General features: G+C 56.0%; 7 protein-coding genes across 7 annotated transcripts; 1 reads left to right on the top strand and 6 right to left on the bottom strand.

Moving 5' to 3' along the window:
* Positions 1-68: 68 nt before the first annotated feature.
* On the bottom strand, positions 69-2,456 carry C8A04DRAFT_33335 (uncharacterized protein; the record flags this gene model as incomplete). The annotated part of the gene is made up of 5 exons (XM_062782427.1): positions 69-948; positions 1,023-1,213; positions 1,302-1,425; positions 1,486-2,197; positions 2,261-2,456. The coding sequence occupies 5 exons, from the start codon at positions 2,454-2,456 to the stop codon at positions 69-71; spliced, it is 2,103 nt and encodes a 700-aa protein (XP_062632575.1).
* A 2,665-nt stretch (positions 2,457-5,121) lies between these two features.
* Positions 5,122-7,731, bottom strand: C8A04DRAFT_33334 (ankyrin repeat-containing domain protein; the record flags this gene model as incomplete). The annotated part of the gene is made up of 1 exon (XM_062782426.1): positions 5,122-7,731. One exon carries the CDS (start codon positions 7,729-7,731, stop codon positions 5,122-5,124), a length of 2,610 nt encoding a protein of 869 aa, XP_062632574.1.
* Positions 7,732-10,136: 2,405 nt separating this feature from the next.
* Positions 10,137-11,032, bottom strand: C8A04DRAFT_40912 (glycolipid transfer protein domain-containing protein; the record flags this gene model as incomplete). The annotated part of the gene is made up of 4 exons (XM_062785103.1): positions 10,137-10,431; positions 10,537-10,655; positions 10,756-10,814; positions 10,882-11,032. The coding sequence occupies 4 exons, from the start codon at positions 11,030-11,032 to the stop codon at positions 10,137-10,139; spliced, it is 624 nt and encodes a 207-aa protein (XP_062632573.1).
* Positions 11,033-12,066: 1,034 nt separating this feature from the next.
* C8A04DRAFT_33332 (uncharacterized protein) lies at positions 12,067-14,980 on the top strand (the record flags this gene model as incomplete). The annotated part of the gene is made up of 5 exons (XM_062782425.1): positions 12,067-12,194; positions 12,249-12,276; positions 12,380-12,532; positions 12,607-14,686; positions 14,766-14,980. The coding sequence occupies 5 exons, from the start codon at positions 12,067-12,069 to the stop codon at positions 14,978-14,980; spliced, it is 2,604 nt and encodes an 867-aa protein (XP_062632572.1).
* A 926-nt stretch (positions 14,981-15,906) lies between these two features.
* On the bottom strand, positions 15,907-16,717 carry C8A04DRAFT_33331 (uncharacterized protein; the record flags this gene model as incomplete). The annotated part of the gene is made up of 3 exons (XM_062782424.1): positions 15,907-16,311; positions 16,401-16,523; positions 16,565-16,717. 3 exons carry the CDS (start codon positions 16,715-16,717, stop codon positions 15,907-15,909), a joined length of 681 nt encoding a protein of 226 aa, XP_062632571.1.
* A 3,051-nt stretch (positions 16,718-19,768) lies between these two features.
* On the bottom strand, positions 19,769-21,452 carry C8A04DRAFT_40910 (glycoside hydrolase; the record flags this gene model as incomplete). The annotated part of the gene is made up of 2 exons (XM_062785102.1): positions 19,769-20,952; positions 21,044-21,452. The coding sequence occupies 2 exons, from the start codon at positions 21,450-21,452 to the stop codon at positions 19,769-19,771; spliced, it is 1,593 nt and encodes a 530-aa protein (XP_062632570.1).
* A 4,021-nt stretch (positions 21,453-25,473) lies between these two features.
* On the bottom strand, positions 25,474-27,129 carry C8A04DRAFT_33329 (uncharacterized protein; the record flags this gene model as incomplete). The annotated part of the gene is made up of 1 exon (XM_062782423.1): positions 25,474-27,129. One exon carries the CDS (start codon positions 27,127-27,129, stop codon positions 25,474-25,476), a length of 1,656 nt encoding a protein of 551 aa, XP_062632569.1.

Below are 27,129 nucleotides of genomic sequence, written 5' to 3'. Positions count from 1 at the left end.
AAAAAAAAAAAAAAAAAAAAAACCAGCAAATAGTAAAACACGTAAATAGAGTGACACAAAATCCAGTATCACCTCCCCCCAAACCCATGCGACTGCGGACTCCCATACGGCTGTGGATGCTGTGGACTCCCATACTGTGGACTCCCATACTGTGGACTCCCATACGAATCCGGACTCTCATACGCCTGTGGACTCCCATACGTCGTCTGCACTGTCCCATTCCCCGTCCCATTCCCATTACCCGTCCCATTCCCATTCCCAGCCCCGTTCTCATTCCCAACCCCCAGCTCATGCCCCCCATTAACATGCCCCGGATTAACATGCCCACCCCCATCCCCCCCATAATATCCATCATACGCCCCCTGCGCATCATACCCCTGCACATGCTGCACGGGATGATGCACATTAGGCGACCCCGGCTGACCTGCCAACTCAGCCGGCCCGCCGAACGGGTACGCCGACCCGGGCCCGTCGCGCGCAGGCATTTCCTGGTACTGGTACGGAGACCCAGGTGCTTCGACAATATGTCGCGCCCCCGGCCCGTTAGGGGGGTAGAGGTTAGGGTCGTAGGGTTTGTTGTTGCCGCCTTCTCCGGGGGAGGGGTAGTAGAGGCCGTTTTCGGGGTGTTTGGTATCGTTGTTGTTGATGTGGTTGTTGATCTCGGCAGAGTTGGCTGCGGCTGCGGCGAGGCTGTTTCGGCGGCGGCGGATCATGACCCATGCTGCGGCGACTACCAAGGCTACGGCGGCTACACCGCCCATGACGCCGCCGACGATGGGGCCGACGGGGGTGGATGAGCCGGAGTCCGGGGAATCGGTTATTAACGGGCTGTTGGTGGCCGTTGAGGATGGGGAGGAACCGTCTGTGGAGGAGGGGGTGGGTTTGGTGACGAGGTCGGCGAACAGGGACTTGACTTCGTCGGAGGACCAGTTGATTTTGGCGAGGGAGCTCGGGGATTGTTAGTTGGGGTTGACTAGGAGATATAATAGAGTAGACAGAAGGTGGGGAAGCGGGAGACATACCCGTTGCTATACCACTTCTTGAGATCGGCATTCCGCTCATACGCGGCCGCATTGGCGTCGTAGTCGTCCTTCCACTGAAGCGTCGTCATGTCGAAGAGCATCAGCCCCTGAGGCGCGGGGTCGGTTGAGGACCGCGAGTCGCCAGACCCGCCGATGCTGAGGACCTGGCGATTGCCTACGGCAAGGCATTTCTTCCCGGTGTTAGTTAACGCCAAGACCCGTTGTTAAGCGTATACGAAAAAGGAAAAGAAACGAAAAATAGAAACTGAGAAGACGTACAGCGCCAGATCTTTCCCCGCCCAGCGAATCAGGGACCCTCTGCCAGACAAACCCCGGGACACTCAAGATGTAGGCGTCGTTGTAGGTAAACCGATCCCGGCCATTGACCCCGCCGAACAGGAACCTTGCCGCGGTTAGTAAACCAAAGCCACAACGACACCACCACAAACGATCGCAAACCTACATATCAAACCCCCCATCCTTAGTTGAAAACCCCGCCGTACACGCCTGCCCGCGCGGCGTAGGCGGGATATCCCCCGTCGTGACCTGCGAATACACCCGTTTCGTCTCCGGATCAAAAAACGTAATATTCCGTAAATCCAACGGCGGCCCATCCGACTTATTCAGATCATTCCCCGGAATCGGAGCATACCCCCCAAACACCAACACCACTCCGTTGGCCCCAACCCCTGGCACATACACCGCGCTGCCCTGATTCAGCGTCCCCGTCCCAAACGGACTGAAATTAATCGTCCCGTTCTGCCAGATCTTGGTCTTCATATCAAACGCCGCCATCCCCGGCAGCGGATCCGCCGAGTAATGGTCCACCTGTGTCCAGGCATCTGCCACGCCGCTGATGACATACCCCGTGCTGCCCACCGTGACATAGGCGGCGTACTCGGTCTGCATTAGGCTGCTGAAGAGCGTCGGGTTCGCGGGGGTCTCCTTGCTCCATTCGCCGCCGCCCTTGCCGTCGGCGACGAACTTCCAGAGCTCGTTCTTGACCATGTTTTTGCCGCCCGGCCAGCGGCCGCCCCAGGAGTAGAAGGTGTTGGCTGAGGGGTCTGTCCAGAGGCCGACGTTGGCCTTGGCGGGGCCGGGTTTGCGGATGGACTGGAAGGTTACGTCGAGGTTTTTCCAGGACTTGGACATGTCGAGGGAGAGCGTGGAGTTGACTGTGAGCCCGGACGTTTAGGTTTTGATCTAACACTCTTCCTCTTCGGTGACATTGTACTCACCAGCATAGGTCCCACTCCCTGTGCCGTTAGCCAGCTGGTCGATTTCCCCGCCGTCAATGTACACATAATCCCCCAGCAACGTCGCCGTCGCCCACACACGGCGCTGAAAATTATCTACCGTTGGGACATCGGTCAGCGCCGCGGCCAGCGTACACCCGAGCCCCAGCATGAGGGGCGCGCCGGCGAATAGCCTCATTGTTGGTTATGTATTGACTGCCCTGGCGGGGCAGTCGGTTTGCCGGCAGGTGGGGAATATTGGGTTCGGTTATCGGGGCATTGATGAATCCGTTCGCGATTGTAAAACTGTTGTTGACTTTCGATGTCGTGGGAACAGGGGTTTTCCCTTCTCGCGCGAGGGTACTCCCGCTCGTGGGTCAAAAACCCAAGGGGCGATGATGAGGTTGAGGGTTGTTGAAATCGTGGAATCGAATAGAGAGATTGGTTGATTGATTCGGGCCGTCCGGGAGTCTCAGTGGGTGTCACAGCAGAGTCACCAAGAGATCAGTTCATGTTTCGTTAGCGTAGCGGAACACAGAGGGAAAGGGCGAAGGTGTCAAGCCCGGAGTTACAGCGGAAAGAAGCTTCGCAGTTGGTTTCCCACCGGCAACGAAGTTTCATGAACACAGCGAACCGAAAAAAGAGTGAAAGGAAGAGAGAGCGTGTTTTCCATCCATCCATCCAATTTCCGCGCCAGACCCAGTGCAGCGTCCGAACCTGCGCAGCGTTGCATCGTGGGATCGCCCCTTGTCGCGGCCGTCGCGGCTGCCTCAGCCACGCCGCGTCTATTTCCCGGGGGTTTAACTGGCTCGGCACGGCCGTCAAGAAGCTGTCAGCATGGGTGTGGGGTCCAAACCCTTTGGAAGGATTCAAGGTGGATGTGTGCCGGCGAATGCGGTTCACGATGATTCAAAATTACACGAGCAGACGGGAAACTCACCGAGTCATTGAGAAACAGGGTTGGTGCATTTGCCGCTGGTGGTGTCGGGGCAACGCCAGACAATCTGCCACGGACCAAATCAGTGAAGGCATGATTCTCAAACGATGTGGTTCCACAGGAGAGTAGATTTACCTTCAGCTGTCGGCAGTGCAACGACGGCTGAGCGGATGGATTTTCCATCTCGCGACCGGACGACGCCCGCAGAGAGGGTGTGTATTCCATTTTGAATGTTCTGAATGCAGGCGATGTGGAAATTGTTGTGAAGGGAGAGTGGTGAAAAATGGGTTGGTAGGAGGAAAAACAAAACCTTGAGTGGCGCGAGGGCGACGTGGGTTTAAATAGTACGAAAAAAAATTCAAATTCTACAGTGCGCACGAAGGTGTAAACAGATGAACCGAGTGGTTGAGTCTGTGCGCAGAACAACAAATTGGAACCTCCATGATCAAGGGGAAGGTACTGAAAGACACCCACACACACAACCGTAAGTCCCGTGACTTGGCGATGGTCTTGTGATGTCGGCCTGTTCAACAAGGTTATTCATTGAACGCGTGGTAGCTGGTATTAGCTGGCCATCTTGGTGCAGCTGGTGCGGAGCATCAAGGGGGTACACTTGGTACAGCATTGACTGTACAAGGCCGCGGCCGAGGCAGTCGAGGTGATCCTGCGGGCTGCTTATGAAGCTAGTCTAGACAGTCAGCTGTACCCTCCAGTACTATACATGGTACTGACTGACCATATCATAATCATCTTCGACTACGATGGTGTCAGCAAACAATGAAGGAGTGAATGACGAACCCGAGGAACCACCAACAGCAGTCCTCAACCCCCATCGGGTCCGCAACCCTCACCACAAAGCAGTATCATATCACAGATAACACATCTCATCAGCAAAAACCCTTCATCAATTTCATCAAACTCCCTTTGCTAACGGGGACACCAACAATCCAGAGGTAAGCAACAGGTTGTTCCCAGAAGATAGATAGATATACACCGCTATCACCACCGCTTTCTTATTCTTCTTCCCTCTCCCCCAACAGTCCTCATTCACATAAAGCCAAAAGCCAAAAGTTTAGTTAGAGCCAAAGCCGACCTGGGGGAGAAGCCGTAGAATCCATCCCCGAAACATTTGTCCGCATCTGATCGTCACACACTGCAAGGAAGGAGACACAGAGAGAGGGAGAAAAAGAGAGAGAAAAGAAGAAAAGGAACATAAACGGTGGGAGCAGAAAATCGCCCGTCCACCCGAGAGACGAGGAAGAACACGAAAAAAAGGGAAAATCGGACCATCAAGAGTTGAGGTAAAAAATTTAACTTTGTGGGAAAAAACAACAACAAAAAGCCAAAGCGACCAGGGATATAATACGTAGGTAGGTAGCTATTCCGCTTCCCCTTTCCCTTTCCTTTCCTTCCATTCCATTTCCTTCCCGAAATACTGCGATACCCCGCCGTTCCAACCGGCCGACCGATTGACCGTCCCAAAAAGGCAAAAAGCAAAAAAGAAGTGAGCAGCTCCTTGAGTGATAGCCAAATCCGAGATACCTATTCCCCGCTGTTACCGGCCTGGGTTTCCCATCCCATTCCATCATCCATCATCATAATCGATTGATTCCTTGTTGCTTGTTGTTGCCATGGATATTGTAATTCATTGTTATCGTACGTCTTTTTTGTGTGCGTGTTTGGGTCGCCTGAGTATTGTTGTGTATACCATACCGTCCTTGGGATGGGGATTATGATGTTGAAAGTTTGACAAGGACTGAAGGAGAAAAGGATGTTGAGGAAAAAAAAGAATACCAAGTCCCGCTGACCGATGCAAAGAGGTAAAAAAAGGCAATAGAGTAGAGGAAAAAAAGGAGAACGGCGACTCCAGGACACCAGTTTATCATCGTCATACGGCACCGCCGTGAACCCAAGCTGCTTTGCCGTTTTACTCCGACGCATCATCACCCAACGACGCAGCCAGCGACGCCGTCGCAACTTTTGAATCCAAGTCGACCCGGATCCTGAGCTCCCGCATGCACACCTTGCGTATCTCCTGCCTGTCCGGATCGTCCGACTCGTGTAGTGCGATCTCCTTTATCAACTCATGCGGCATGCGCACCTTATCCCCGTCTAGTATCATCCTCGCCGTCTGCAGCAGGCTGATAGCCGAATCAGGCAGTTGTGGCGCGTCCCAAACACGGCGGATGAGCGAGACAAAAGGCGGGCAAGGGCAGTCCTCGCCACCATTGGGGTCGGCGCCGCGGTCGAGCAGGAGCTTGAGGATGGCCGAGTTGGGGTTTTGCGCCGCACGGTGGATATAGCTGAAGCGGGTGCGCGGCGGGATATTGGGTAGGGCGTAGCGCCCGACGATGTCCTGGATGATGGAGACGCGGTCGTCGCGGATGGCGAGGTCAAAGGCAGTCAGGTAGTGCCGCTTGACGAAGCGCCACTCGTCCGGATCTTCCTCGTCAGAATAGAGCTCTTGGAGCAGCTCGTCTGGGGGGGTCAGGAACGGGTCGGCAACCTCTTTCATGAGGGCTACCGCGATGTTGAACTGGTTCTCGCGCACCGCAATGGACAACGGGGTGCGGAGCTCTCGGTCAAACACGTCGACTTCGGCACCACGCTCCAACAAGGCTTGCACGACCTCCAGATTGCCCCAGGGGCAAGCTAGATGCAAGTATGTCTGATCGCCGTGGAAGCGCTGTTCGCTGACGGCGACGCCGCGCTCCAAAACGGCGAGGCTCAGGTCACGGTTCTGCTGCATGATGGTCTTGAGCAGCAGAACCTCGTTGGTGAAGACGGGCCGCCCGAATTCCATCATGCAGTTGAACGTCTCGATCTGGTTCCATGGGTCGCTTTGCTCGATGATGCGGCAGATATATTCCTTCACGTCGGCATCGGTGACTTGATACACCCGGTCCGCGAAGCTGAGTAGCAGCTTGAGTGCCTTGTGGTTCCCGCATGAAGCACAGCTCTTCAGGGCCTCCTTCAGCTTGCTATGTGTCAGGTTTGTCTTATCGGCCACCGTCAGCATTGCTTCCAGCACATCGTCCTCCGCCCACCGGATATGCTTAATAGCGGTGTCGAGGGGACTACTGTTAGGCTCCTCCTCAATGTCCATGCGCGCACCGTGGCGGAGCATAATCGAAGCAATTTCCGGCACTTCCCCGCGGTGGTCAACTCGGACGGTCACGGCGTAGCATAATGGTGTCCTCCCGTTGCGGTCCTGTGCGTTGATCTCAGCGCCGCATTGGACGAGAGCGGCGACAGCGCGGGGCTCGGCCAGCTCGCAAGCCAGCATCAGCGGAGTTACGCCGCGGTGACCGCGCTTGTCAAATTTGGCGTTGACATCAGCACCGCCCTCAACCAGAGCCTTGATCAGGGTAACCCGGTTGCCCTCAAACTCGTCGTGCTTAACCGGCGCATCGTCCATGTCGAAAAACTCGGATCGCTGGAGCATGCAGTAGTATAGCGGACGGTAGTCGCGGAAGTTGGGAATGTGACGATGAGGATCCGGGTTGGCGCCAATGTTGACCAGACGGTGGGCGACAGCGTAGTTGCCCCGATAGCACGCATTTAATAGCGGCGTATGGCCCTCATTATTGTGAGCTTCAAGGTCCGCGCCAAGCGCGAGCAGTTTCGTGATGGTGTCTCGGATGTCCGCCGAGTCGCGCGCGCTCCAAATCTCCGAGACGTAGTGCAAGGCCGTGTTGCCCCACTCATCGCGCTGGTTGACATCCAGGTTGAGGTCGCTGAGCGCAAGGAGTTTGATGACGGGAATCAGACCGTGGGCGGCCGCCGAGTGAAGAGCGGTATGCTTGTGGGTAGTGGCCTCGTCGAGCTCAAGCGAAGCCCCGCGATGGAGCAGCAGCTCGGCCACAATGCGTTCCTGACTGCACATGGCGGTGTGCAGGGCGCGCCAGCGTGGCCATTCTGAGAGGCGGCGCGTGGGGTGTCGGCTGGATTTGAGAGACTGGCATTCGCAAACGCGGTAGGAGGGCGCATCGATATCGGCGCCGTTGTCGAGCAGCCATTCCACAATGTCCCGATGACCGTTCTTGGCCGCGAGGTGGAGCGGGGTGCACGAGGGCTGCAGGCGTGGGTCGATGACGGGTTCCTCAAACTCCGGGTCCGCATCGGCGTTTGCGTCGGTCTCATTTTCGGTGTCGTTCGTGTCGGGCTCGCCCGCTTTCCGGGGGATTGCCCCGGGTGTGTTCAAATCGGCGCCTGCTGCGAGCGCGTGCTTGAGGGTGCCCAACTGGCCGTTTTCGGCGCCCCAGAAGAGCGACGAGGCAGACGCTAGCTTTACATTATCGCGATATAAGACGGGATTAATGATAGAAAAAAACCATCGATTCGCGCGGCCAAAGGCGAGGCGGTCGGGCAGCTCGAGCAGTTTGTCGATGAGGAGGACGATTTCGGGCGGGAGTCCCAGTACGGGCGCGGTCAATGCCTTCTTTCCTTTTCCTTTGCAGGCCTTGCCATCGGCTTTTTTTGTTTTCGCCTTGGCCGCCGGCTTCTTGAGCGCGCCTGTCTTTCTGTGTGATGCCATCCGGATCGAGAGGGAGGGGAGAGAGACCTGGAAGCGGATAGTTGATGTCGTTAACAGGTGGGCACGAGTTAGGTCGGGCGTTCTGGATTTGGAAGAGGAGCGGTCGAAGTTAGGCTGGGATTATAGCAGAAGCGCTAGGGGACAGGCGGGAAGCCGCGGGGCGTGAGGGTGGGGCAGCGGGTGGTGGGCGATGCTACTTGTGGCCAATCAACGGCTGGCCTCAGGCGGCCAAGAGCTGCACCCAGCCTCGTCGGCCAGGCGCCCTCCCGGTGGGGGCACTGGAGGACTGGGCTGCCGGGTGGCCGCTGTGGGGGGAAAACCGCTTGAGTCGACGATCCATTGACGTTTTTTGCCTTGGGTCCATCCACGGCCGCACGACAACCTCGAAGAATCTAGTGTACGGAGTATACTACCTACTTCGTACCCTAGGAGGGAATAAAGCCTCGTTTGAGAGGCAGCGCATCTTTGGGCGACGAGACCCTCTGTGCCTCCCACAAGTTGACCCCGACGTGAGGTGCCCGTTCTCTTCCGGGAGTTTGTCATGGACTCCGTGCTGGCTCGCTCGCTCTCTTTGTCACAGAATGCCGGTCATGGCGAATTATCACCTATCGTTGGGTCGGCGATCTTGAGCATCGACTCTTCCAGGTTCTCGTTTTCCAACTTTTGTTCAGATTCTTTGCCGCTTTCCCCGCAGGCCACCCTGCCCGGCCATTAAAACGCCGCAATTGTGCATAATACGGCCCCTTTCCCAGGCCCGAACCCGGAGGAGCGGTTGCCCGCCGCTGGCTTCTCATCCGTGGTCTCCTTGCCACGGGCCTGGTTACTGTGCCACTCGGGAAGAGGGCAACATCGGACAAAAGATTTTACCATGTCGAGCCCGAAGCATGTCATGCTGTGCCAGTTAAGCCGAGTTCTCCAAGTCCGAGGATGGAACATTAAGCAACATTACTCAATCGGACACATTTTACACTCCTCAACTCCTGGTCCTCGGTGCGGATGAAGACCACTTGACAAAGTTGACAGCGACTGGCTGCTGTTTCTTTCCCGTGACTGCAAGCCCCACTCCTGGAGCCTGGAATTCGTCGATCTTGATTGTCCTGATCTGGTTTGGAGCCACGCGGTTCCATCGACAGCGCATCGAACACCGCAGTAAAACACCGAGTTCCCGGATGACTCCACCGGCGTTCAACTGAGGACATTCAACGAGACTTGAGGACCAAAGGCTTCGGCGCAAGAACGGTTGTCAACGTGAGCGTTTGGCGGAGTACGCGGACTTGCGGAGTCAGCCGTTGATTCTTCAGCCCACTGCCGCCGACCCCACTCCAACTGACGTCAAGTCGCCAAGCCCAACTCCTCCCGTTGACTTCGAGTTCTGCACCCTTCGACGGGCGCCCTGAAACAGGTTGTAACCTCTTTGTCTCTCTCCGAGGTTAAGGGTTGCAGCAGATGGAGGTCGGGTATCGAGACATGTCTCAATCTTACAGGAAGTCCAGGCTAGCGGCAGCGAACCTGGCACCACACACGACGCAGGAGGTGACCGAATTTGAGGAGGTCGTCATGAAAAATGAACAGACCCGCTCAAGTCTTGAAGAAAAACAATGCTTGAAAATAAAGGCCAAAAAACGAAAAAAAATAAAAAAAGATAAAAAATAATAATAAACCATTCAACGCCCCTCGCCTATCTACCCTGGCAATTTCCAGAGCAGAGAAGCATCACACGCCCTCGACAAACCTATGCCGTAACGCTCGAGAACCCACGTGCCGTCCATTTCTGCACTTTCCCGGCTGGTATCGGGGGTAACACTACATCTTGCCGAGACGCTTAACCCCAGACCTCCACTGGACAAATCTGGCAAGAACTAGAATTGTAGAATGCATCTCTGGTGAGGGGTCCCTCGCTTGTCAGACGTCGAGGCAGCTAGCCGTGCTTGCGAGCTCGCTTTGGGAGAAGGCGGCGCTGGGCAGATGGTACTCGGCAAACGCCACCCTAATTTCGAAGTCTCAACCTCGGTTTTGTCATGAATGGTCTTGAAGTTGGACTTGGTGCATGTACTGCCGACATGTGCACCCACGCCGTGGGCTTTGTATGGTTAAGGGGAGGCTGGTGGTAACGATGGGAAGCCTTGCGCTGTAGATTTCGAAGTTTGCGGACAACAGCATAAAGATCTAGCAATTTCCCGACTTCGGCCGAAGAGGCTCGAATGCTTGGGTCATGTAGATATGAAATTTAGCCGAGTCTCATGGTATGGTGATATTCATCGTCAAAATAGTCACAACACGCCACCTCACAGTAAGTAGTCCAACACACATATCCCGTTCTGTGTTTTGTTCCCGGCCGAGGCCAAACCACATTCATTATCTCCTATTTTGTCACCCCAAGCAGCGTCCTATTATGTTTTTCTTTCCTACCACTTCGCCTCCTTAGTCTCAAGGAAACCCTTAAGAATCCCAACAATCTTGTCGAGAGCCTTGAGGTACAGGTCCAGCTCCTCGTGCACTTTAGCCTCGTCTGTGCCGAGCTTGCCGTAGAAGTCCTTGCGGTACGGGCACGCGCCCATGGCGGCGCTGAAGATGGGCTTGATGATGAAGCTATGGTGTGGCTTGAGCGTCTTGCCGTAGGCGTCGCGGAAGGAGTCGGCCAGCTCGTGTTTGTGGTTGGCGAGGTTCTGGCTGAGGGCGATGCACGTGAACTCGAGGCCGCTAAGGGGAAGCGAAAGGGTTAGCGTGGTGTGTGATTTGCGCCTCTCCAAGGCAATGGGATCTTCCGGTTGAAGTTTTGAAGGTTGGGGGTGGAGGGCAACTCGCCGGACAAGCCAGAGCAGGCCTTCGGTGGCGGTGTGGGACTTGGACTTAAGCTCGTTGCGGACGAGGTCTTGGAGGTTCTCGGACTCGAGGGGGGCAGCCAGCTGCCTCTTCCTCACTTTCTATATGAACGCAAGGTTAGCAAGCTATCCTTGGGAATCTGGCGGGGGCGTATGGGGTCTCGTGAAACTGAGGATTGGACAGACGATTGGGAAAACCAACCTCAATGTTGCCAAGCAAGTCCTTCTTCACAGGAGAGAAAGCGACCGAGCCGAGGAGGTCTTGGGGAAACCGAGTTAGCAAAATTATTCCGGGTCCCTAAATCCCTACAAACCGGGCAGTGTTTACCAAACATGGTAGTCAGCGACTCGGAAGCCTCGAGGAACTCCGTAGTCGCGATGGCATTGTCTTTCTCGGCATCAATTGGGACCCGCGTGAAGGACCCCTTGAAGGTGTCGAGGTAAGTGCCGTCCTCAGGAACAACCGCAATAGCCGCCATGGTGTCTGAGTATTAAGGAAGAAGAGGAAGATAGCAAAGAAATGTTGGTGTTGAGAGCGAAGGAGAAGCTTTGTTTGGGCTGCGGTGAAGTTCAAATAGGAGGCGGTCAGCTCCGTTGGAGACGTCTCGAAACCCAAGCCCAGCCCACCAACGTGGGCTCCGCCGTTAGGTGGCTACCCCGCCCCCGCAGTCCTGGCACCATCGCCGGCATGTACATGCCACTTTGGGTATCTTATATTTTGCAGACTATAGATTGAGATTACGTTTCATGGGGGGATTGTGTCAATTCCAGGGTCATATAAACCCTATATATCTAACATATTAGAAAGAGGTATCCTTTCTGTGTTTGTTGTTCACTTTGCTCGAGAGGGGAGTAAAAGCGGATTTCTAGGGTCCTCCCCGCCGTGCCCAGCTGTCAAGGGGTAAAGCCAGGTGGCTGGCCCAAGCTTCCTGCTCCACATCGCAGCAACCCCTGTCCTGATCTGGACCATCTCGTGTGCACCTCAGATCAATCAATCGACTTGCAGCGCGAGCATGGACATTTTGATATTTCTCACTTCGGGGCTCCCACATTGGGGAGCTCTATGCCCATTGGCTCCCGAACGACGGGGAAGCCGCCGAGTAGCATAGCCGCAGCATGCCGCTATTTCCGGCAGCCGCAACGGCAAAAAAAGGCCAACCCCGAGTTTACGGGCCGCTCAGCCCAGCTGAACACCCGATCGCGAGCCGGATGCTGTGACGTCATATCTCGTTTTGACTTGCGACGACATCCTTGTTGTGCTGCCAACTTAACGGTCGCACCGCCCTTCAAAAGATGATATTTCCTCGTAAAACCTTTGCTGCTGGAAGTTTGAAAACCGCAAGTCGATTGATTATACTTATTGCGATGAGCCAATCGCTAGTAAGTGCAGACTTTGGTGGCTAAACATACACACCTAAAACACTCGAATTCCAAAATACACTCGACCAGCCACTTGCGGGTCGTCAAATTCCTTTTCTGAACTCTCGTCACGCCAATCACAAATCCTAGAAAAATGACAGGCGCAAAGGCTGAGGGGGCTAGTCAGGGCCCTGGCATCGGGGAAAAGATCAAGCTCCCCTTTCGAGAGCTCAAGGAGAAGCTAAATCTGCACGAGGCCAAAGTGCAATTAATCCACAAAAAGTGAGATCCCCAAACGGTCAATTGTGTGGATTGAAGACTGACAGTGCATCCCAGGCACACGATCGGCAAGTTCGCCAACTTGGTAAGATCACCATGTCCCTTGCATGACCCCTAGCATCCCCAGAGATGATCATGGCACAGTAGACGTTCGGGTCCACTGGCACTTACTGACACTTGTTGACTAGTTCAACCCTGAGCATCGCCATGACGAGGAACACGAGAAGGCATGTGATGAGAAACGCACCAAGATCGCTGAGTCGCACCGCTTTCAGTCATATTTCCCTGAGCGAGATGGGAACATGATCAAGTGGTATGTCGACGGCCGGGATTACTTCTGGGTATGTACATGTAGCCATCGTCACCACCAAGTTGATCCCCCACATAGCGTTACTAACCTAACACCCCTTGACAGGCAGTATCAGAAGCCCTCGAACAAGCCGAGGAAACCATCTACATCGCCGACTGGTGGTTATCCCCCGAGCTCTTCCTCCGTCGCCCGCCCTACTACAACCAAGAATGGCGACTCGACCAAGTCCTAAAACGCCGAGCCGAAGCCGGCGTCAAGATCTACATCATCGTCTACCGCGAAGTCGAGGCCGCCCTGACCTGCAACTCGGAGCACACCAAGCACGCCCTACAAGCGCTCTGCCCCGAAGGCACCCCTGGATACGGCAACATCACCGTCATGCGCCACCCGGACCACAACGTCTTCGAAAACGCCGCCGACATGACCTTCTACTGGGCCCACCACGAGAAGTTCATCGTCATCGATTATGAGATGGCCTTTATTGGCGGACTGGACCTCTGCTTTGGCCGCTGGGACGACAATCAACATGCGCTCTCCGACATGCACCCGGAGGGCGTGACCAACGAGGTGTGGCCGGGCCAGGACTTCAATAACAACCGCGTGCTGGATTTCCAGAACGTCGACGACTGGAAGGCGAACGAGCTGAGCAAGGAAGAGGCCGGCCGCATGCCCTGGCACGATGTGGCGATGGGGGTGATCGGGCCGTGCGTGTATGATATCGCCGAGCACTTTGTGCTCCGGTGGAACTTCGTCAAGCGCGACAAGTACAAGCGGGATGAGCGGTTCGAGTGGATCGAACTGCAGGGCCGCCAGAAGACGGACGAGGATCTCGTCGGTGTGCAACGGCCCAAGCACCCCGTGGGAGGGTACACACTTCACCCGCTAAGCCCGCTGGATTCCAAGCCGATTGCCGACCGGGGTAGTGTCCACGCACAGATTGTGCGGTCCAGCGCCGACTGGTCCAGCGGCATTCTCACTGACCACTCGATTCAGAATGCGTACAGCGAGATTATCCGCAACGCGCAACACTACGTTTACATCGAGAACCAATTCTTCATCACGGCCACGGGTGATCAACAGCCGCCGATCCGGAACACCATCGGCCGCGCTATGGTTGATGCCGTGCTCCGGGCGGCCAAGGAAGACCGTAAGTTCCGCATCATCGTGCTTATCCCCGCGATCCCTGGGTTTGCGGGGGATCTGCGTGACGACGCGGCCATTGGGACCCGCGCGATCATGGACTACCAGTACAAGTCGATCTGCCGGGGCGAGCACAGCATTTTCGGGCAGATTCGGAAGGAAGGGGTTGACCCGACCAAGTACATCTTTTTCTTCAACCTGCGGAGCTACGACCGGTTGAACAAGACGTCGACCGTCAAGAAGAAGGAGGAGGAAGCGGGCGTTAAGTACCGCGACGTGCAACGGGCGCACGCCGAGGAGGTCATGGGCGATGGTGGGCCGAGCTCGCAGCACAATGGGCAGAAGGAGGAGGAGACAAAACCGAGCGGGAAACCGGTTCGCGGTGCTCACGGAGAGCTACAGGAGAACTTGGACGACGAGCATCGCCCGGATAGTGAGCTGCGTGAGATGGATGCGCGACGCAAGTTTGAAGCTGCGGACGGCGATGGCGACAACCGGGCTGACTCGGTAGCTACCGTCGCGCACCACGCCATGGCCGACCAGACCCCGCTGGCCGAGATCCCCTGGGATGGCGAGGACGAAGACGAAGTCAACCACTGGATCCAGGAGGAGCTGTACATCCACGGCAAGCTGCTGCTTGTTGACGACCGCATCGCCGTTTGCGGCTCGAGTAACCTTAACGACCGCAGCCAGCTGGGCTACCACGATAGCGAACTCAGTATTGTCATGGAGGACACACGGCGGTTCCCCAGCACCATGGATGGGAAGCCGTTTGAGGCTGGGTGGCATGCGGCCACGCTGCGGCGGTATTTGTGGCGTGAACACTTGGGTTTGCTGCCGCCGCAGTCGCTGGATGCGGGCGATGACCCGAATGCTCAGCCACCGGGGGATGGCTCGCCGAATGATGTGCGGGATAAGGATGAGAAATCGTGGAAGTTTGTGGAGGACCCGCTGGGCGATGAATTGTGGGATATGTGGACGGGTCGGGCGGATAAGAATACTGAGGTGTTCCGGCAGCTGTTCCATGCTGACCCTGATGATCACGGTAAGCCTTTCTCTTCTTTTATTCTTCACCTCCCAACTCTTTTGTTGTATCAACCAGTATTGACTACTTGTCTCTCCAGTCAAAACATTCGACGACTACAACAACTTCATGCCTGCCAAGGGCGTCAAGCCGGGTCACATCTTTGACCGCATGATTCCACCGCAGGAAGTGCGCCAGAAGCTGGAGAAGATCAAGGGCCACCTGGTGTGGATGCCGCTGGATTTTCTCAAAGATGCGGAGATGGCTGAAAAGGGGCTGCAGGTGAATCAGTGGACAGAGAGTGTGTACACGTAGGGGAACAAATCGGTGTATAGGTGCGACACGGATACCTTGGGTTGTTTACATGGATGGACTGGCTCTGTGATGTTTCTAGGTTGGCGTTGGTGGGGATCTAAACTTGTCAATATTGTTGAGTTGTAACTTGGTACTACCTGAACCGGAAAAACTTCCAAGTTAGACTCCTGTGAAAATTCTGATTTCGGACTTCTTTGTGTGTAGAGACGGGTCGTTGTTCTTTGTGTGTGTGCTGGTCTCTTTGAAGAAGCTTGGGAAATATGGTACGATCGCCCTATGGTTAAAACCGCTCTTTCCAAAATGCCTCTTTCCAAAGTCATTCTAGCTATTGAGCAGAAGATTCCTAATGCCGTATCGGTTCAATCACTCATTCGAAATGTGACCGCACAGATACGACGTATCAGCCGGAATTGGGCCGGCACAATCTCGACCGACCGTATTGCGCCCGGCCCCGAAGTCTACTCACATCATTTAGAGTTCTCGGCGACGGTCGCACGCTCAGAGTTGACCGGAGGGTTATCGGGAATCTATCTCGAGAGACAGCACGACGGACAAAGCAAGAAATCGTGCATTCGTGGGGTCATATGCGTGTGTCTGGTGCTGGAAACCGAAACGCAGGTTACGGGGACTTGGGGCATCTTTACTTCGTGTGGCAATCACCTCAAAATCAGATCGGTCGTTCCTGCCACCAACTCGATTCAGCGCAAACTAAGTGAACCCATGGCTACTCCTGCCTAACGCCGGTTGTCATGCCCCCTCGGACGCCCCGAAAAAACAAATCCCACCCAGCGCGAACCGATCAAAAGCATTTTTACCTCCGCCCCTGCCGTCCCCAATCGTGAATGAAAGACCGGCACCCCCCGATACCCCGCAAAACCTTACTCCTCCTCCTGCTTCACGTCGACGCTGCCCTGGCAACCTCCGTCCTAGCGACGGCCGCCTTCCTCCTCCTGCTGCCGTTGTTGTTCCTGCTCTGGCAGCAGCAGCTGCTGCTGCTCCTCGAGGTTCTGCTGGCGCTCTTCCTCGATGGCCAGCTGCCGGGCATGGTCCAGCTCATACTGGCGTTGAGCGGCCCGGTCCTCCAGATACGGCTCGGAGATCTCAGAGAAGAGGCGGGCCGCCTCCCGGAGCCTGGTCAGCGTGTTGTCACGCTCGGCGAGTTGGGCGCGGAGTTGCTCGATCTCGGCCTCGTACTCGTCGAGCTGGGTGCGTAGTTCGTGGAGCTCGATGAGGTGATCCGCTTGATGCTCCTGAACTTGCTGCTGGACTTGTTGCTGGACCTGCTGGCGAATGTGCCTTCTGATGTTGGCGGCTTCGCGTTGGACTTGGGCCTGTGATTGTTAACTTGCTGCTGAGTGTGATGATGATGATGAGGAGGATGATGAAGGGGATGGTGATGACTGTGATCGGGATCGCGAACGAGACGAGGAGCCTGCGAAGCGAGGGACCCAATCGAGACGCGGGATTCAAACGAGGCGAGGAATCTCGACGCCACGAGGAACCCCGACAAGACGAGGAATTCGAACGAGTCGAGGAACCAGAACTGGATGACCGAAGTGAGTGGGATGGGGAGCGAGAACGTACATTTGGGCGCGGACGCGGCACCTGGGCCAATAGGGCCTCGGTCAGTCTGGCGATTTGCTCGACCAGCTGGGTGTTCCGACGGTCCTGATCGAGGTTCAGTGCCTCGACCCTATCGGCCAGGTGATTGAGTTGGTTGAGGATGTTGGCAGCCATTTTCTCGTTGGCTTGGTTGTGAGGACTTTTAAGGTTGACGATTTTTGCTTCGAGGTGTTGTATTTGGTGTTTGTGTTTTTGGGAAACGGTGGTGGGAAGTTTCTGGAGCTGGGTTGAAATAGGGTTTGAAAAATTGCCTGGATTTGCTCCGCGAGGATGGCTAGGGCTTGGTGCCGGATCCATTCTCGAATTTGCTCCCGGCCTGGCTCATCCTCGGCCGGATCAGATAAATGGCTGGCTCTTTGTGTGAGCCGCGCGGCTGGCGCCCGGGGAAGGTTGTCGTCGAGACCCGTGGCGAGTATCACAGCCCCGCCGGGGCGAGCAATATCTCAGCCCAGGCTGCTTGTGTTGCGGTTGCGGAACGGGAGACGGGGCGGGCTCGCGAAATCGTTCAAGGAAGAGCCCGCGCCGCGTCGTGATGGTGTAGGAGCAAGAGATCGCATCTTGCGTAGAGGCCCGCCGCCAGCCTCACTCTCGTCCCCCGTGTAGTGGTTGATATCATCGGTGTTTGCTGCCCCTGAAACTCGAATATCAAAATTGGGAGTAACTGGCTGGCCCACCGGCACTCCGTATCTTCTACAATAAAGCCCCGGGACCACGAAGCACAACGTTTCGTCAATCTTCCTCAGCTCATCCTCGAGGACTGGCAATCCTTTGTACTCCGACTTGTTCAGATATCTGCCTCGCCACGCTTCATTGTTCAGCTCAACTCAATCCCAGGAAGCCGACGTTGTAGCCGCCCCTCAAGATGCCACCCAAAAGGTCCGCCTCACAAAAGCAGTTTACAACCAACCCGAAAAGGCCAAAACTGCTGTAAGAGGAACATACTGGATAGGATATGGGTCGTGGGTGACGGAAATCCTTGGCATCCTCCTGGTCTGATGACTGTTCATCCACTTCGCAATCTCAACGGCTAAAGTAATCGTAGTTCTGATGAGCACCTGGTTGGTGCTGTAGTTGCGGTTTTTCCCCAATCAGGCCAGGCCAGGCAGGATGTCGATCCCGTCAAAATCGGCCACGTTGTGGTCTCTACAGAAGCCCTCCATCGAGCCCCCCTTATTGGTCTCGATGCTGTACTTTTGGTCCCCCCGATCTCAACAAAGAACTCCAACACCGTGACAAACTCGACCAACCCCCCGTATTTATGTCCGCTCTCACGAGTGGATACCCCGCCGCATCGGTATGTCTCGCAGCGTCGGTTGTCCCGCTGCGCCGGCCCGACCCGCCGCAGGCCTTTGTCTTTCCCTTGTCTCCCCAGGAGGCCTGTTCTGACTCTTCACGCATTACAGGGCGAGATCGAGGGTGTTGTCGAAGCTCCAATTGACGAACTTGCCCATGAACCGTTATGTCCGCGTCGTGTCGTGAATCCTCACCGGGCCGGCCTGTGTCTGAGCAGGCCACACTGGTTAGGGTGGCGGCATCGGGGCTGCCACATGGGCGACAGGTTCTGGGACAATCCCGCTTAATCGGGCATTACCAGTGATGATGACCTCGGGGTCGGTTGACGTGCCTTGATCAGACATGGTGATTGCGATTGAGGTGAGGATTGATGTTGTCTTGGTGAGAAACGTGAAGATTTTGGATGTCTGATAAAGAAAATACTCCGGGCGGAATAGGACATGCAAGATAGGGAGTGTGACTTTGGTGACGGTGAAGTGCCAAGGAGGGTGTTGTACAGGCTGTGGAAAAGTCAAGGTTCGTGGACCAAGGATGGGGAAAGGAAACCCCTCCCCTCTTGTTACACCCTTTAGATGCGTACACATTATACATGTGTACATATCACACTCGCATCTTTTCGAAGTTTCTCGGCACAAACCGGTGCAAAGTCGACGGAGGTTGGGCGGGTACGACTTCAAGTTCACCAGGTTGTTGAGCATCACCATCATGTTGTTAGCAACCACAGCCGGGATGTTGATATTACCAGTGCTGCTAGCCCACGGTCATAAACCTGGCTTTCATTCTTCCTCATTGTTTCGACCCTTCTCCCTTCTTTCTCAGCTGATATCGTTTGTCCTTCAAGCCTTTCACGTTCTTTGACTGACTTCACAGAGCAACCAACCTCTTGTCTTCGCTGTTACTATCTACCGATATTCCCGTTGGCATTCATGTTGATAAGGTCATAAAATGCCTGTTCGTAAAGAGTTTGAGTCACACACGCCGCCCTTTACAATCCGAAACGGCCCGCAAACTGTCTATATTGGACCGGTCGACCGAATCACTTTCATGTCCGAGATGGCATGCTAAGACGTTAACCCCCATCTTCTTGATATATCCGTATTTCGATGCTTACCACCTTCATCCCCTTCACATCCCTTACTTTGATCCTCCCTTCTCACGATCTTTATCCCACCGCTACCCTTCCCAGTTCCTGACTACATAGTTCAACGCGTCACAATCCCGAACACCGATATCCTCTCTGAGCTGTGCACTTGGGAAACGAGGGTTGTGCTCCACCAAACGACTACGAAGAACAATTGACAATAATAATCTAAAACAATCCACACCACTCCCATAGAAACTTCCAGATCAGAAAGGACAGGACAACCTTCCCTTCATTCACTCCGCTGACTTACAACTTCATGTGGAAGACCCACAATTCCCCCTGAACAACGGACCCACTTGCCAAAAAGGGGATTCTCAAGTCAACAAACTGGGCTGTTGGAGCTTCACGGCTGTGTTTACACACAACACTTTCTAATTCTAGCGGAGCAGTGATTGCCACATTGATGGCCTTCAAGTGAGAGGTAGAGATTACTGTGTTTCTTTTTCACCGAGGTTATATCTCTTACACAATCGCACAGTCTGATGCCTAGCAAAAGCGGGGCGTTGCGAGGGAGATGCACGGGCTATATCATAAAGCGGGCAAAGCGATGAGAACAATCACGATCCAACTGCAAGGGACGAAGTATTGAAGTGCTCATGCAAATATATATACGAGAAGCAACAGAAAGCTATGTGTGGGTCCAAACTATGTACAGACAAAGAAGTTCCATTCCACCGCCGGGTCACGTGCTATGCCCCGAGTTCAGGAGGAAGTTTCAATTCATTCCCTTACAGGCACTGGGAGAACCAGTCGTTCTGCTTCTGGCAGCTCCACGGCGACGCGCACTGGGTGGGGCCGGTGTAGCCGATGCCGCCACACTGGGCCCAGTGCTGGGCCAGGGCGCCGCCAGTCGGGGTGCTGCTGGCGGTGGTCTTGGTGGAGGTCGCGGGGGGCTTGGTGGAGGTGGTCGCCTTGGTGGTGGTGCTGGACGGGTTGCCCGGGTTGGTGCCGCCGCCGGGGAGGCCAGAGACGGTGGAGCCGATGGGGCCGAAGCGGATGTTGGAGTAGATGACGTTGGAGTTGGGTACCGACGACTCGATCTCAGAGGGAACACCGGAGCTGGTGGAGCAGGCACCACGTTCGGCACCGGGCTTGCCCGCGCCGTCGAGGGGCCAGGTGGAGTCGAGCCAGAGCATGTTCACGGCATGGTCGTCCCAGATGGACATGACGAGCACCATGTCGCCGGCCATGGCCTTGCCCATCTGAGCGAGACCGCCCTTGGCGTTGAAGTCGCCCTCGTCGCCGAAGACCTCCTTCTGCTTGTCGCACCAGTCCTGGGTGACGGAGTTGCCCTCGGCGCCCGAGATGGTCGACTGGGAGTTGGGGATGATGGTGCCGTTCTGGGAGTAGAAGCGCTTGATCTCGGACAGGTTGCCCGAGGAGTCGGTCAGGAACTGGGTGACGACCGTGATCTTCTTGGTGGTGTCGATGGTCATGCCCTTGCCGTAGAAGGTCTTGTCGCCCATGCGGTACGAGTTGAAGTCGCATCCGTCGGGGTCGCACACACCGGCATAGCGGTCGGAGCTGTAGGTACCGCCGCACCCGTCGCCCTCGCAGCGACTCTGGCCGATTGTGGTGCACGGGTGAGGGGTATAGGCAGTTGCCATGTTGTTGGCCTCCCAGACGTCCATCTCCGAGCAGCAGCTGCCGTACTTGCCGGAGCCGGCGTTGGCATCATTGGTTGACGGGTCCCAGCCCTCGACGTTGGCCTCGCCGTTGATGAACTTCAGGTCACGCGGGCACTGCGCATCGCAGTAACCGGTACCGTACTTGGCACCGGCCTTGTTGCCCGTGTACTTGGACATACCGCCATCAGCGTCCATGGAGACGAAGTACAGCGCACCGTTGAGACCGCAGCCCAAGTTGGAGACATCAACATCGAAGGTGAACTCGTTGTTGAGGAGCTTGAAGGCTGTGAGCATGTTAGTGCCATGTCGTCTCACAAATGGAGAGAGAATCTCCAGTTTCTCGAGATTCTTGGGTACTATAGGGTAGTCACTCACTCTGGTACTTGGTGTCGCTGGCCATAAGGTAGGTACGCGAGCCAATGTTGGTGGAGTACTGGCCCTTGGTGACGAACTTGAGGTTCAGGGCATTGCCGCTGGTGGTGATACCATATGTGCTGGAGTATTCGGCACCGTCAATGCAGCACTTGGACGCGCACGACGGGCCATCGCTGCAGTAGCTGGTGTCCCACTCGTTGCCATCATAGCAGTTGGTCGCGGCACCGGTTTGGTGAGTCCAGCGCCAGTTGGCGTCGATGGTGATGGAGCCCGCGACGTTGCTGCAGCTGCCCGCCGAGGTGCACTTTTGCCACTGCAGGGCAGGGTGCGTCTCGGTCGTCAGCGTGCAGACGGCCTGGGCAGAGGCGGTGGCCACGAGGGCCGAGAGGGCGGCGAACTTAGCAATCATGGTGCAGGAGACTCAGCAGAGCTGTGTTTGCGTGATTGAGGATGAAGGTTGCGAGATGGGTCAGAGCGGGTAGTTGGGAAGCTTGGGACGACGGGTTATATAGGCAGCACGACGCTCGTCCTGGATGTTGTTTCACTCTTTCCTGTTCCATCCATCTCCCCAGCATCAACATCCGCAGCCCACTCTGCCCTCTCCTGGGCCCGGACAGTCATCTTCCATTGTTCTCCCGGTCAAGGCTGGGAGCCGCCGTCCCTAGCCTGCCCACTTAGCCCGCCCCGTCCGGGTTGCCGGGAACGCTACGCCCACGCACGGTCCTTGACCTTGGTGTTGCCGCCAGCCAGCGAGACCCTCGCGCGTGGTGAGGGCGGCCCGCGGGCCGTCAATGCTCAGCGCGCTGTTGCCCTCGCCAACGGCGGACCAGGTTGAGGTGGGTGAACATTGCTGGCATCCAGGTCGACGGAAACAGACACGGCAGAAAGCCTGCGAAATGTGGAGGAACCCTTTCCCCGGATGGAAACGCCTACGGCGAGAAGCCCAAACTGTCGATGGCGGCCGGGGCGACCGGGGCGGCGATGTTACATCAACGTTCCCACCCCAGATGTAAGCCCTGACACACAGCCTGGGAACATCGTGGAGGACGTGGGCTTGCGTGGAGCCGGCCGATGGAAGCGATTAAGGTTACCGGAGGACCAACAGGGGCCGTTGTCCCTCATTGGACGGCTTTTTGCTCGAGGCGTTACCAGGACGTCAGGGGTGTGCTCACGGAGGCTGTCCGCCGAGTGCGACTTGGGCGTCCAGCTGAGTGCCCGAGTTCGCATTTCGGCCGCCATCAAACTTCACGATGTGGCCTAGCAGGCGATTGGCCCAGAGCGGACGATATCGCCGTCGACAATTTAGACAGTGGCGCGAACGCTACCCGAAATGCCGCGTCCGCGATAGTCAAGCCGAGCCTTTTTCCTTCCCCCAACACCCAGCCGACGACGCCATCCGGGAAAGGGCAATCACTTCATCACCAGCATCGCGTAAACTCTCCGGCTCTCGCTTCTCCCCGCATTCGTCAGACGCCTGGTCCACTCTGGCACTCCACTTCCCCCAGACTCTGCGGGAGATCGATCTTGACAAGCAGTGTTGTTCATTTTTTTTCTCCGTCGTCGTGCTCGCGCTGATCTTCCCACCAGAAGCGCAAGAAATCGGGCGATCAGGGTCTTGTCGCTGTGGAGCGGGTCTAGAACTTGGCTGCGGCTCAAAACCCGACAAGAAAAAAAGGAAAGCTTCTTCAGCACAAGAACCCGGAACTCGGTGCGCTGTGCTAAATTGGAGAGAGTGCACCCGTCTTAGCCACCATGTTGATTCGCCCTGGCCCCGGGGGGGATCGCCTTGGTATGTTGATCAGCAGGTGTCGAAACCCGGAAAGTTGAAGGGTTCTGGCCGAGTCTGTGGGAAGGGAAACGGGGGAGAGTTCCATGCGGAGGGTCGAGGTAACCGCAACATCAAACTCCGTGATACTCAATCGGGCCTAGCGCGGGCACCTTGACCAGATTGGGCGGGGCTATTTTTTCACCTCCCTGCATCCTTGGCAACGTCACGAACGACAAGAACGACAAGAGCAACCTTGCGGACATTTCTAGCTCGGCGCAAAAGCTTCTCTGGCGGCTTCCCCATGTTTCCATCGCATGCGGCAGTCAGGGGAAGGAGCAATGGGAGGCCGTGCGGGGAAGGCTAGCCCATGCCGCCTTCCCCAAATCGAGCAGGGCGCCCGAACTTGCGCATGTTCTTAACGGCTTTCGTTGAGAGCTCCCACAAAACTCACAACTTCGAGGTCCTGCGCCGCGTCCGCTTTTCCCTGTGTTGGGCGTCTCGTCCACTCGTCCCCGGCCAGCTTTACCCCGAGGCCCGAACACAACGCCTTTTATTTCTCGTCCTAACTGCGGTCTCATCATGATACCAAGGGATTGATAATAGGTTGAAAGAGCCGCTTTCATTCCCTCTTCTTAATCCTATCTTTTCTTTCCTTTCTGCCCCCTCGCGTTACCGAGTCGACACTCGTGGGCAGCACGAGAACCCTCATTTGGCCCGGAGGAAGCAAAACTGACTCTCCGTGAGTCCGCCTGACGAAGGGCGCTTGCATTTGCCAAGCCTCTCCACTCCCTTGCCTGACTATTTCGTGCCGTTGATTCCGCTCACAACGCAAGCGCAGAGCGAGGGAATCAACTCGCGCTGTAACTCGGCTCCCATTCCCAGAATAATGCCGTCGCCGTCATCCTTCAGAGCCCAATGTTTTCATCAGGATAATGCGGACTCAGCCTGCGGGCGGGCTATCGTGTTGTCACCTCGTCGAACGAAGTAAAACGGGCCCTTGTTTATTGTCATATTCCCTTTATAGTGCTGGATAGTGGCAGGCCCAATCAAGTATGATTGTGGGCGAGGACCAACCTGTCGTCAAAACCGTACCAGGCCCTCCACAGGCGCCCGGAAGGGACTACCGTCTTCAAAGTAATGATTGGGAAGAACCCCGATGGCATGATCCCGGGATGCCAACGCATCCCTAGATGTCTTCCTTGTCTTACAATGATTGATTCCAATGATTCCTACCCCCAACCCCTTTCAATCAGGTTTGAGAGGGACTTTCCACCACCCTCCCCCATACAAGCCCCCGAGGCAAAATAACCACCGTGCCCCGTTAAGCTCTCCCACTAGCTTGAAAGAGCAACGAACATGCTCGAATCGGAAAATAAGCGGACTGGAGCTCTCAATTGGGTGGGAGCAGAGTTACTATTTTCGGACTTCCCTCAACGAAAGGTCCATGAATGAAGCCGAAACGGGCCTCCGTGCAGCTCATTTAGGAAACGGTCGAAAACCCGAGCTCATTCCGACCAACACCGTCACCGCTCCAAATGTTTCTATCACGTCCTTTTCGAAAGAGGCAATCCCCCCACGTACATATTGTGATTTGAGACAAGTAATATCCAAATCCCGAACCCCTATATTACTGCTCCCTCAACGTCTCCTTGAGCGGAACTTGATCCCACCGTCAATTTGGACGGCTCACACCTCCGGCGTCGCATCCCGGGCTGGAAGCCTTCGAGAAAGATTCTGCTGTGTCATTCCGGATCTAGGCTACCGAGTGTCGATCTGGATGAAGACTCGGGTTCCGGGCGGAGATCCCGCTATGTAGCAGTAGGGTGCTGTTGTGTAACTTACTATGTATGTGTGCGTAGTGGGCGGGTTACATGAGGGATGTGCACCTGTTGCACTGGTTTGGGGGTAGGCGGCTTGAAATGAGACGCGGGATGTTGGCACTTGGGGGTTGGCGGTTCGTTCATCTCGGTGCCTGGATAATGTACGCTTTCATATTAACGTTAGTGTTATAGGTCACTCAACGGGTGAAGACATTCACACAAATGCATGGCGCTTCGATTGTGCAAGATCACGAATTTTATTGCGAGACTGGTCTTCCTGAGCGAAAGCAATGGATGAGAAAACAATGTACCCTCCCAGCCGAACGATGCCCTTTGCCGTAGCCGTTCCCGAATGCCGATAAGGTCGGCTTCATCAGGGTCCAGGCCCTGGGTACTTATGAGAGATGAGAGGAAAGAAAAAACGAAACAAACGAAAAACACAAGACTGTTGGACCCCATGGTAATAACTGTGACGCGTCGGCAGCAGAACCGGACGCGACTCACGCGAGACTTGAGCGCTCCCTGGAGGTAACGAGGAACCATCCGCAGTGTCGAAAAGTCATTGACGACAGCGAGCCTCTACTACGATACCTAAATGAAAGGAAGAAAAATCAAGACTACCGGGGAGAAGAAAGGGGAAATCACAATGAAAACATGAAGAAAAAGGGGGGAAGGGGCAACGGGGTAAAAACGGAAAAGAAAACAAAAGCACACCTATCAAGCGGGTCTGTGAACCGCCCGCCGCCCTTTCATCCCAAGCGGTGAACTTCTTTCTCTCATGCGAGAAGAAGAGAAAAACGGAACAAGAACGACGAGAGACCACCCATCAACCCATCTGTCCTTCACTGGCCCTGACCGGCACCGGGAAGGTAGTGGTTGTGGTACTGCGGGAGCTGGTACCCGCCCTGCTGCTGTTGCTGGGGTTGCTGCTGTTGCTGCAGCTGTTGTCCCTGCTGCACCTGCTGCTGTTGGGCCGCCGCAGAAAAAAAGACGGGGCCAATGCCCGGGTGCATGGCCGAGGGGCCGGACAGTGCGGGGGGCACGGCCAACGCGGAAGGCACAGGCGCCACGGAGGGTTCGGACCGTGCGGGGGCCGTAAACGCCACGGAGGGCACAGGCGGCGCCACGAAGGGCGCGGGGAACACAGACGGTGCGCCGTGCACGGTGCCGGCGGACCGGGCAAGCTGCTGCTGCTGCTGCTGCTGCCAGAAGACGTCCTCCGGAACGATGCCCCGGACAATGGAGCTTGCCGTCGACAGCCTCTTCTTGGGCTGGTGCTGGTACTGGTACTGGGCGGCTGGGTTGCCATAGCCGTTGCCGATGCCATTGCCGATGACATTGCCGATCCCATTGTCAATGCCATTGCCGTTCCCATTGTTGTGATTGTCATTGCTGCTAGTGCTGTTCTTCCTCTTTCTCTGCAGCTCGTGCTGCTGAGCTATGTGCCTCTGGGACTGCTGGAGGGCAACCCACTCGGCATAAGTGAAGCGGGCATTGTTCATGTTGTTCATGTTAGGGGGGAACGGGGCTTGCTGGGTGCCGTGAGCAGCAGGGTTCTGGCCGGCACGGGCGAGGACCTCATTAACTTCGTGCTGGTGAAAAGGGTAGGGGAACGGAGCAGGACCCGGGCAGACGGGGCCAGGAACTGGGGGCTGCCGCTGCTGCTGGATGGGCTGCTGCTGAATGGGCAGCTGCTGAATGGGCTGCTGCTGTTGCAAAGGCTGCAGCCGCAATTGTGGTTGTCGCTGCTGTAAGCGCTGCTGGCAAAGCTCCTGCATCTGTTGGTGAACCTCCTGCAACTGCCGGGGAATCTGCTGGTGAACCGGGGATTGGAGGTGGTTCTCAAGCCTGGTGTTCTGCGCCTCGAGCTGCAACTCCAAGTTGTTGATCTGGCCCCTGAGGTAGGCGATCTCCTGTTGCTGGTCGCACTGTTGTGTGCGGAGCTTGTTCTGCTGCTCCACGAGGCCTGTGGTGCTGTCTGCCACGGTGGCGGTGTCAGGGCTGTTAGCCGTGCTAGCATTTGTATTGTTCTGGTCAGAAGAAGGAGACTCTGCCCTGCCGCTAGCTTCTCCGTCGTCCCGACCCGGATCCGGACCTTGTTCCACCACACCAGGATTCTCATCTTCCTCGGCCTTGATCTCTGGTGTTTCCGGATCTTCCATGGTACCTTGCAGCTTGAGGGCCTGGCCGATGATGAGGTTGTGGTAGGTTTGGAATCCCTCCTGGGCGTCATCCATCTTGTCGTCCAGAAGTCTGGCGTCACGGTTCACCGCCTCCTTCCACGCAGCACAAGCATCAGAGTCCCCCTCGACTTGCCAAAGGCCAACTTGCAGAACCTGTTCGAGGTCCTCGTGGGCTTGCCTGAGGCTGCCCCAAGCGGCGTCGCACTTCTGGTTGTGCTCATCCATAGCCTCTAGGAATTTAGCAACCGCAGGCCGGATTGCAGCAACCTCCTCGGGGTTTCCGGCCATATCCATAGTCGGGTATCTGTTGGCCAT

This window comes from Dichotomopilus funicola (assembly GCF_033296635.1).
Source record: "Dichotomopilus funicola strain CBS 141.50 unplaced genomic scaffold C8A04scaffold_127, whole genome shotgun sequence".
NCBI classification, from domain to species: domain Eukaryota; kingdom Fungi; phylum Ascomycota; class Sordariomycetes; order Sordariales; family Chaetomiaceae; genus Dichotomopilus; species Dichotomopilus funicola.
The sequence above is the reverse complement of the archived record's forward strand: the minus strand, read 5'-3'. Positions and strand labels throughout refer to the sequence as shown.